This window comes from Globicephala melas, chromosome 15 (assembly GCF_963455315.2).
Source record: "Globicephala melas chromosome 15, mGloMel1.2, whole genome shotgun sequence".
In the NCBI taxonomy this organism is placed as follows: domain Eukaryota; kingdom Metazoa; phylum Chordata; class Mammalia; order Artiodactyla; family Delphinidae; genus Globicephala; species Globicephala melas.
The window spans coordinates 43,670,535-43,681,528 of NC_083328.1; the positions used below are offsets into that span (position 1 = coordinate 43,670,535).

The 10,994-nt window shown below is 50.5% G+C and overlaps 1 protein-coding gene across 2 annotated transcripts; it reads right to left on the reverse strand.

The window, feature by feature from the left end:
* Positions 1 to 204: 204 nt before the first annotated feature.
* Positions 205 to 9,595, reverse strand: VSX1 (visual system homeobox 1). 2 transcript variants are annotated; one of them, XM_030872656.2, is made up of 5 exons: positions 9,172 to 9,595; positions 6,842 to 6,920; positions 6,310 to 6,433; positions 5,311 to 5,491; positions 3,829 to 4,118 (listed from the first exon to the last, which is right to left on the reverse strand). In XM_030872656.2, exons 1-5 carry the CDS (start codon positions 9,593 to 9,595, stop codon positions 3,829 to 3,831), a joined length of 1,098 nt encoding a protein of 365 aa, XP_030728516.1. The 2 variants fall into 2 exon arrangements, with proteins under 2 accessions (XP_030728517.1, XP_030728516.1); XM_030872657.1 differs by lacking the exons at positions 3,829 to 4,118; positions 5,311 to 5,491 and adding an exon at positions 205 to 219.
* Positions 9,596 to 10,994: the final 1,399 nt, after the last annotated feature.

Sequence of the window (10,994 nt, forward strand, 5' to 3'; positions counted from 1 at the left end):
CATGCGCATATGCTCCCTGCTATTGGGTCTGTCTGCTTCCCCAGCCAGCACTCTCAGGCCTGACCATACAGCTTCACCCAAGTGTCCACATGTGGAAAAGCAAGTCGCCGCCTCCGTCTGCTTCAAGGCTGGCTTAGCTCTTCTGGCCCTGAGCCTTACAAACTTGAGAATCAGCTTAGCAAGTCCACTTAATTTCTCTGCAGCTCAGTTTCTCACCTGCTGTGAGAATAAAAAAAGACAATATGGACATGATTTGTAGACCACAGAGAATGATAGTTTTAGTTTATTGTATTTATACTGGTAAACTTAAGAGAACGACACTGATTGCTATATCTTGTTCTTCTGCCATTTCTGAAAATATCTCCTGGAGTCACGCATGTTTCTCAGGCACTGATGTGCTGCTCCTGTCACCAAAGTGCAGCGGGGGTGACACTGGTTCATAGTAGGAATCTGTCCAAATTGGCCTTGCTAAAATTATAATTTTTTAAAAATCTCCTTTTAGGCTTTTATAGCCACATTTCAGCTGGAAAGCAATTCTGAACGCTGGAAACAATTCAGTCCTGCTGTCAGTGGTCAGATTCCAATTTGCTGCATGATTTGAGTAAGGGCTGAAGGGGACTGTGTGTTTCCTGTCAAGTTGGCACTTCTGGTGACCTGCCAGGAGATGCAGGCAAAATAAGGACTCTATCCTTAAACGTTTTCATTGTATTTTTAAATGAGATTTTGTCCTGTGTGTGCTTAGCCCTAAATTGAGAAAGAGGAATTTCTATTTTAATAATATTATTAATATTAATAATCACTATTTTATTATATTTTTACATACTAACTTTACAAAACTTAGAAAATATGAAAAAAAGACCAAAAGTATCCATTTACCATGATCCAAAGATAAATGCTCTGAACGTTTCAAAGGAATTTCATCTGCCTTCTTTTCTTCTTTTTTAGTGTCACATATACTATTTCACATCCTGCCTGTGGCCAGCCTGTCCCTTGGCTGGTCAGCGGCCACTCCTTTTTCTTCTTTGCTGGAAGTGAGCCCAAATATACTTAGCTTTAGGGCGAGAGAAGCTCGGGGAACGCAGGTGCATTTTTTGTCAAGCCCAACGAGGAATTCTGCCCCCTTGACTCACGATTGGTTTAGGCCCAAGAGTGACAGAAGTTCTGACCAATGGGGAGTGAGGAAGCCTGTCGCGCGCCAAGCACTCTGGCCTGGACAAACAGGACAGGCGAAGGAGGCAGAAGGACAGACCCTACCTGGGTCCCCCAGCTGCTGGAAGGCCCAGCCCAGATTTAAGTTCACCGGACAGTGCATGGTTGTCCACGTTGGGCATGTCCCTCTCCTGTGCCCAGCGGCCCCTGGGTGGAGTTCTGCTGTGCCCCTGGGACTCTTCTTAAACGCTGTTTGCACAGTGTTCCAACCGGTTATTATCCCATGATTTACTTAGTGGATCCCATGTTGCTAAATAATGATGATGACAAGTGTTCTCACTGGGGTCTTGATACTAACGGGAATGCCAGTAATAGTGTAACAATAGTATTTATTTTGCTCTTTCTCTACCATGCTGGAAACCGAGGTAAGCACTTTACTCACATCCTTCCATTTAATCTCCACAAAAACAAGGGTGTTCTATTATGATCCCCATTTTATGACTGAAAAAACTGAGACATTAGTGTCCTTATACATTTAAAATGGTCTATATTACTGGTTCTAGTCCCTTTCTCTTTTGCCTCTTCCTGTTTTCTCCTTTTTTAGATAATTTTGCCTAGAAATTTGTCCACTATTTGTATAGTTCTATGGCAGTTAAGTTTCTTTATTTCATTTTTATTCTGCTTTACCTATTTTTTTCTACTTGTATCCTTTTTTGGGTTCGTTTAGGAGTTTTCAATCAGCTTATAATTACGTTTAATTTTTTTTTAATTTTTAAAATTTATTTTTGGCTACGTTGGGTCTTTGTTGCTGCGCATGGGTTTTCTCTAGTTGTGGCGAGTAGGGGCTACTCTTCACTGCGGTGCACAGGCTTCTCATTGTGGTGGCTTCTCTTGTTGTGGAGCACAGGCTCTAGGCGTGTGTGCTTCAGTAGTTGTGGCTTGTGGGCTCAGTAGTTGTGGCACAGGGGCTTAGTTGCTCCATGGTATGTGGGATGTTCCTGGACCAGGGCTCGAACCCATGTCTCCTGCATTGGCAGGCGGATTCTTAACCACTGAGCCACCAGGGAAGCCCCCACATGGCAACATCTCATGAACATCTTTCCATGTAAGTATGCCTCATTGTTATCATTTTTAGTGGCTGCATAATATTTTATTTGATGAGTGTGCTGTATGTAAGTTGCACAGGTTACTAGCTCCCTCCCCCAAACTCAAGCCTGGATAAACTAGGAAGAGAGATGGAGGCAAGAATCTGAGAACCGGCCTGAGGCAGCAGAGGGTCCAGAACAGGTGTGGCCACATCGCTCAGGGCCTGCTCTGCAGGTCCAGCGGGACAGAGAGAAGGTGACTTCCAGATTCTTCCCAGCACCTGCCCTCCCGCCGTCAGCCCCAGGCTTCAGCTGAGCTCTTGGTGCCAGAATGAATGAGAGAAGGTGGGGCTCATTGTTAGCTGCTGTTGCTGCAGTAAGGATAGGTGACATTTAATTTTCACAAAAGTCTGGGACAATCACAGGATAAGAGAAACAGACCAAAGGAAGGAAACTGTGTTTTCTCATTCGGAGAGACGGCAGAGCTAGGCCCAGCCCGAAGGGCGGCGGCGCCCATTCCCAGAGGAAGCCACCTGCTTAGAGGGTCCTCACCCTCCTTCCCACGCTTTCTTCTTCAAGGAGAGCCGTGTTTCCCCCTCAGCCTCCCCATCAGCAAGGTGTAAGCTCTGGACTCTGAACTCAGAAAAGAGAATGAGACACCGACGCTGCCCCATAGGAGTTTACAGAGCGACACAGGGTAAGTGCTGCAGCCCGAGCGTGAAACACTTGGGGTATAATGTTTCCAGGCTAATGGAGGCGCCCTCAGCAGGGGCAGCAGGAGGTGCACGTGCAGACAGAGGGGGTGTGTGAGACACCAACACACCACAAAACGTTTATTTTAAAATAATAAATAAATACAGGCGAGGAAACATTCACGAAATCAAGTCACTAAAGTGCTCTCAAACATAAATTTTAAAAAACCAAGAAGCCTGGTCTGAACTTAAAACACTGTTTATAGATATTCAACAGTTGTTCGGATATGGTCCTGTGCTGTTTCAGAAGGGAAGGGAGAGAGGACTTTCTTGGTTGGAATGACAGACCCGATCAAATGACACTCAGGAGGACATAGAATCATTGCCTAACAAGAAAATGAAAAAGTCCAAAGCCAAGTTCAAGGTAAAAATGTTATGTTTCATTCATATGAGGTCTGCATGAAGTCTTCAGTATCTATGAAGATATATGATTCTCTGTAGGTTAAATAATTTTGTATTTTTGGATTCAGAGTAAGGACAGCAGACTTAACCTGGGAGTCTACACAGTACATTGAACCAAATCTTGGGATGTCTGGCAGTGAAAATGGGTTTTGGACTTAATATCCTCCCTCCTCAAGTTCTACAGAAGAGAATAAAAGTTTTACACCAAATTAACTGATGCATGTGCCTTTAAGGAATGATTTCCATTCTAGAATGAAATGGAATTTTCCGTAAGTCACCATTTGTCTTCTTAAAGCAAGTGGCATTGCATTTCATCCTGACACCGGAAGAAGAAAATCCAACTGAAAGTATTTGTCTTCGACAACTTTTGTCTTTTGAAAAAAGCTGGTGAGGAATGTGCACATTTCCAGCCTTTGGTGGGGGAGAGGGGACCTGCAGCCTCATAAGGCCCCCTCCTTCCCTGGCTGGAGCCCCTCTAGCCCCTCAGAGTCTGAACATCCTTGGGCACCAGACCCCTGCTGCGCTCTCTTGGTCTCCTGACGTGTGGTGCTGGAGAGATCAATGGCCACGTCTTCCAAGCCGCTCTCAGGGCTGCCTTCCTCCAAGCCCCTCTGGGGTCCTGCCTGATGTGGGCTAGAACCTTCCTTGAGATGGTCAGAGCCCCAGAGTCCTGCCAGCTTTTCTTCTCTTTCTGCTCTCCTTATCATCCCTGTGGATTTTTTATGCATCCCTTGCAAAAAAGGAAAATAAATAAAAACATATCTCTAAATACAGCAATTAAGTCAATTTCTTCCATGTCACTGTTCTCTAAATCCCATTAGAATTTCCCTTATTGGTACCTGTCTTGGGGCCTGCAGGAGAGTCTCGTAGGTAACTCTCAACATCAGGGGTTGTAGACTGGTGTCTGCCAGCTGGACACAGCCAGCAAAGTGCCTTGTTTGGATGACATGGTGATTTTTAAATTTTTATTTTAAAACTTGTTGGCAACATTTTAAAATCAGGAGATTTACATCAAAAGTCAAACTTCCAGCTTCTCTCAAAAAGTCAGATGTCTGGCAGCACGAGGCCCAGTTTCTCGTTCGGCCACAGACCTGCAGACTCAGTAAGCTCCACCCCACCTGCTCGTGTAAACTCAGAGGGGTGGGCCCGGTTACCTGCCCAAAGTTCCCTCCAGGCTCTCCAACCCTTGAGGGCAAAGGTGATTGGTTTCTTCAGTCCCGGCATAGTGTCAGGTGGGTAGGGGTTCAAAAAGTGTTTGCTGAACAAAACCCCTCCTCCTCCCCAGCCTAAAATGCCCCCTCAGCCCCCTAATCCTAATCTCACACCCTGCCCAGCGTGCTGTCTGTCACTCATTCCTCCAAGCCCGAGTGTCTCTGGTAACAGCCAACAGACCAGGAAGGGTGCCAGCTCCTCAGAATGACCAGCCTCAAAGCTTGGACCTCACCAGTGAAGACTGTCCCAGCACCAAGAACTAGGGGACAGAACAGCTACACGGCAGATTATTAATGGCCGAGCCAGGACCAGGAACTGGACCTCCTGAGTCCCGGGTGCAAGGGGTTAACAGTCTGCAGGTTCACTGCCTGCGCCTTCCCGCTTCCTATTACCATGAGCTCTGAACTGTATGGTTTCCAAAACCTCTAACAGCTCTCAACATTTGGGAAACATATTTCATATAAAGAAAGTGTGTCATTCCACTCATAAAACCAGGGCCTGATTGGACCTGTCTACACACTGCCTACGTGGTTCCAATGAAAAATAAGGCAACTGATCAGAGTCCAAGCCTTGTAATTCATTAAGAATCGGATGTGATATTCTGGGCCTGAATCTGAGTAAATTTACATTGCTTGGCTTGGCAACGGCCACTGGGCATGGGGACCCCCAACATCTCTGGCAGGACGCGGCCACAGGACCCTCTTCCTTACCCAGGAGCCAGGGCACACAAGAGCCCAGCAGGCCGCCCTCCGCGGAGCCGAGGACTGAGTCGGGCAGCGGGATGCAGTGTCGCACCATCGCCCCATAGAGCCCGTACTCAGCCATCACGCTGCTGCCGTCCCAGCGCTTCTCCCGCTTCCGCCACTTGGCCCGCCGGTTTTGAAACCAGACCTGGATTGAGGTGGGAGGGGAAGCAGAAGGGCTTACGGGAGGAGACCGCAGCGCAGAGGGGCACGGGTGCACCCTCTTGGGGGCACCTGGGACCCAGGCCTTTCTCGTGGCTCGCAGGACTGGTCGTGCTGGGTGATCGGGACCAGTTTCCACCGAGGTCTCCACGGGGTCAGGGATGACAAAACAAAATCAGAGTATCCCACAGTGTGTAAAGAAGCTGATTTTTACACTGATGGGAGCAGTTCACCAGGGCAATGGTCTCTTCTAATCTCGGTTGTTGGATTGCTTTATCTTAATAATAGTGTCGACTATTGTTAAGCTGTTTAAAAAGAGTGAGTGGCATATCTTCTGACCTGGCGAGGAGGTGCTGTCAGCACAGAGGCCGAGGCACACACAGGACGGCTTTCTATAAAGACAAAGACCAATCCTGTGTGCCTGTGAGTGCATGTTCCAGGGCCAGATGTGCATATGGCATGGGGGCAGTTTGCAGAAAAGCCTCGTCAGGCTATTTACACTGGTTTCTTTGAGGGTTTGCAATGGAGTGATAGTCATTTTTTCATTAATATCTTGACATAGTTTCTAGATGCAGCACACACTGTGTAATTTTTAAGAATGATTTAATAAAAGGGAAAAAGGCTTGAAGGTTACAGGGGTCATCCTCTCTAAATGAACACAAAGGAAAGCTCTAGCATCTAAGTAACCTGCGGTTTGGGTGCAGAGGGGGAAGTGCTGGGCTGTTTAGAGGTGGCTATGGGCTGACTCATTGCATGTAAGGGCAGCATGTTCTCTGTGGTGTCTCTGGGTGGTGGGACCTGCACCTGTATTCGGTCTTCGGGGAGTTCGGTCTTCACGGCCAGCATTTCCCGGGCGTACACATCAGGGTAGTGGGCCTCGCTGAAGGCCTTCTCCAGCTCTTCCAGCTGGTGGGCTGTGAAGACAGTCCTGGAGGGAGGCCCGAACACACACGTGGGCACATGTCCACAGGAGACTGCAAGGCTTCCAGCCTCAGAGGACCCCATGCCTGGCCCCTCTTTGTCTACTACATGAAAACTGGACACCCCACCTCTGAATGATTAGCCTCTGGAAAGTCCACAATTTAGTTCAGACCAAACAAAGTTCTTTAGGTCTTTTTTTCTCCTCAATGAATTCCATCAACTCATTCTAAGAAGACCCATTTTAAAGGCCCACAAAATTGTGTCTTTAAAATGCTACCAAGGCTGACCTGCAGCCCCCTGGGAACTGCAGAATTACATTCCCAAGTGGCTACTGAGCCCTTCCCGCTGCTGCCCTAATGCAGGGCCAGCTGGTTCTCAGGCACTGTGTCCCAAGGAAAGGGGTGAGGGCAGGTACCTATGCCTCCGCTTCTTCCTCTTGCCGGGGGCGGGGGACGCCTTCAGGTCACTCCTGTCTTCAGATGGGCTGTCCTCATCTGTGAGCACAAGGAGAGAGGGAGGACTTTCAAGGTGAGCACATTTTTCACTTTGTTTTCTGGATTTTACTTTGAGGATTGACGCTGTGAACCTGTTGGGGATGCGAATATTTACAAGCTCGCATTTTTCACACCATGCTCCAGGTGCTCAGCTTAGCACTGCTCGTGCATTACCACCGTTCTTCTCCATAAATTAAAAGAACTCCAAGGCAGCTGCTATTATTATTCTCTTTTTACAGAGGAGGAAACCAAGGCACAGAGAGATTAAGTAACTTGCCCAAGGTCACACAGGTAGTCAACAGTGAGGTTGGGATTCAAACCCCAGACTGTGTGAAGCCAAAGCTACTTGAACACTAATTGCATTTCCTGTCCCTTCAGCTTCCAAATTCATCCCCTTCCTTCTGCCTCTATCTCACCTTCCTCATCTTAACCAATACACCAACATTTCTCAAAGGGAGGACGGAGGTTTGTGACATCAGACCCTCATCAGAGCTGGTCCCCTGCCCTGCTGTACCGATTCCAAACCTCTGGAAGTGGGATCTGGGAAATTCATTCTTGCCAAATGTGCCCAGATGATTCATAGATGGCAGGTGAAATAATTTTAAGAACCCACTCCACTATGCTTTATCTTTTGAGATCCATTATATCAAAAGATCTAGGTTGAAATGAAGGTTAGAAGACCAAACTATTGTCAGGTTCATTGTTAAAAAGCATATTTGCTTCAAAACACTAACAAGTGAATTAAGAAATGCAAAAATAGTAAAATTATGTCAGTTTTACTCCTACATCAATTACTTCACCAGAAAAATTGGATTACAATATTATGCTATCCATGCTGTCCAATCTGGTATACCAATAGATATATAAGGTTATTGAGACGTGAAATGTGGCCAATCTGAATTGAGACCAGCTGTAAATGTGAAATAGTCAGTGGATTTTGAAGACCTAATACCCCCAAAAGTAAAATATTAATAATTTTTATATTGAGTACATGTAAAATGACAATGTTTGGTATGTATTGGATTAAATAAGATAGAATATTTAAATTTGTTTCAACTATTTATTTTTCCTTTTTAATGTGGCTTTGAGAAATTGTTACTCGTAGTCACATGATGTTTCTACTGGACAGTGTTGGTTTTGGTCTTGAGAAATGCCCTCACAGACTAGGATGCGGATGCATTTTGCTTTTAGTTTTATGGTCATCACATGGAAAAAGCCCATCCTATGAAGGTGATTCCTGCATTTTTAGTGAAACAACTAATAGTGGGGTTCATTTGATCTTACCTAGACAGTCATGAAACAAAGTCTTTTTAGAGCTGGGCGGACGCTGGCCTGCCTGCTGATCCCGTCTGCTTACTTTTTTTTTTTTTTTTGCCTCGCTGCGGGGCAGGCAGGACCTTAGTTGTTCCCGGACCACTGTACCCGCTTCAGTGGAAGCGCGGAGTCTTAACCACTGGACCTCCAGGGAAGTCCCCCGCCTGCTTCCTTTAATCAGCAGTGGAGACCACTACACTCTTTCTGCCTCGGCTGCCTGGATGCTCAGCTCTGCGGTCCGCTACATAGTTTCTCTCCATCCACCCCTTCTCGTGTAATTCTCCGTTCTCTTCCCCCACACCCCAAACCTCTCTATTTCTCGGCCCTGTCTTTGTAGATTTCCATTGCTCCCTTCTGTTCCCCACAATCCACCCCGACTTCTCTGAGGAGCTGGGCACAGCTACCATAAGACGGGCGAGCTCGCTTCTCACGTGCTGGAAGGAGGGGAGAAGCGCGGTACCCAGACTCGCTTTTCAGCACAGGGAGGACAGTTCCAGTCCTCCGCCCCGCGCTCTCCAAGAGCCGGACTATTCGTCAATCAATTCAGCGAACCCTCCAGCTCTGGCGGGCACCGGGTTCTGTGCCACTGACAAACGAGGCAGGGCCAGGCCTCCCGCCCTCCAACGTTCCCAGAGGCCGAACCTCGCGCGGGCACGGGGGAAAGGCCCCCGGAAACCGCGGCCGGGTCGCTGAGACCCCAGGGTGGGTGCAGACCGGGTGATGGTGGTGTCCGCGGGGCAGCGGCCACCAGACCCGGAGGAGAGGCCAGGGGCAGAGGGCGCGGCTGCGAGAATGCCTTCCCCGGCGAGGCCACGCTCTGGGGTCCCGACTTCCCTAGATCTGGGGGGCTGCGTTGGGCTTGGCGGGGCCCCGGAGTGTCACCCTGCGCGCCCGAGCCGAGGGAAGGGACAGGAGTGGCACGGACTGGCCTCCTTACCGGACGTCGAGACGCTCTCGCTGCGCTTCTGGCGGGCGGCCGGGGTCGGCGGGCGGCCGGGGACTTGCGGGGCGCTGGGCTCAGGCCCCTCGGGCGGCAGGAAGGGCACGTCTGCGAGGAGTAGGCAGGGCGCCCGGGCGGCCGCAGGGGGCTGCGCGCCGAAGCCGCAGAGGAGGCCAAGCCCCAGAGGGAGGGCCCCGCGCGCCAAGCAGGAGCCCCAGAGTCGTGGACCCGCGCAGGGCGCGGCCGCGGGGCCTTCGCAGCCGGATCCCGGCCCGGGGCCAGCAGGTGCGGGCAGCTCAGCCTCCAGGCCCAGCAGGTCGGTGATGGCAAAGCCCCGGGGGCGCGAGCCGGTGGGCGGGCCTCCGGGCACCAGTGCCCTGCTCCTGGCACGCCCGTCGGAAAGCGCGTCTCGACCGGTCATGGCTTCTTAGGCGGCGAGGCTGGACCCTCTCTCGGTCACTTTTGCGGAGGGGGCGCAGCTCTGAGGACGATTTATACAGTCGGGCGCCAGGAGGGCTCCAATCAGCGGGGCGCGGATGCGTCACGCCTTGGACCCCGCGAGATGGGGACGCCACCAGTTTCCCTCCCTTCGGTCGCCGCCCTCCCAGCTGCGGTCCCCTCAATCAGCTCCCTCTCCCCTCTCCCCTCTCCTTTCCAGTTGTCCCCCTGCCCACCCCCACTCCCGTTCTCGGTGGGAGGAAAATAGGCAGCAGACAACTCTATTCCTAAAGTAGAGTCGTCCCCTCCCGCAACCTCTGCTCTGAAAGCCGCAGGTTCCAGATCCCGATTCTGTTCTCTCCCCGTCCTGATACTCCGGCGGAGGCCCCGCTCGCAGCCTCCCTGAAGCCTCCCTCCCCGCATCCAGTCGCCCATTAAGACCAAGGCCCCATTCCCAGCCACACCCTCAACACTACCAATATGACCCCCTCCAGCCGTCCAACGCCACCGCCGGAGGCAAGGCCTTCCCCGAAAATCCCCAAGGGGAAAGGAGTGGAAAACGTTCATTTAACCCGTGCCCATTCCAACTCCAGCCAAACCCACCCCAGTGTTCTAATGGCCGAGCCGTCGGGGTCGCAAAATTCACACACTGAAGGAGCTGAAGAAGAAGAAGTAGAGAGAGGCGGGCGCGGCCGGTCCGGGCCAGGGCGTCGGAGAAGGGCGCCAGGTTTTGCAAACTGCATTACAGGAGGTCCAGTGAAATCAGAATTTCAGATGAACTGTGATTCTTTTAAATTATAAGTGTGTACCAGTATTTTATCTGGCGACCCCTAAGTGGGGATGGTAAATTGGAAAATAGGACCTGTATACTGGGACCCACCCCTCTTCATGGAGGCTAACAAATTATCGTCAGATTTTATGACTATTCAAAGAAAGCGTGATTTTCACGTGCAGCGCCCATATTTGTTAAAGTGGGCGCGAAACGAAACACGTGGATAAACCTCTCCTGGCTCGCACTCCGAAATGAGCCCACCCAACCTGAATCGCTCGGAGCCCTGAGCCCACCCTTCTCCAACGCGGAACCCGGGAAGCAGAATCTGTCAGTCCCGCCCCTGAGGGCGAGCGGTGCGGCAGCTCTCAGAGCGCCGCGCGGACGCCCCACGGGTCTCTGCGCGCACCATCAGCACAGCTGGAGCCGGAGTCGGACCCCGAGCCGAGCGGGGACGAGCCGGAGCCCGAGCCAAACCGGAACCCGAGCCGAGGAGGAACCCGAGCTGGAGCCGAACCCGGCAAAGTGGATCTCCAGCTGGCTGCGCCTCGGGGTGGGTCCTCTGCAAACCTGAGGATTAAACGAGGGGCTTCCGATAAAGATAATTACAAGA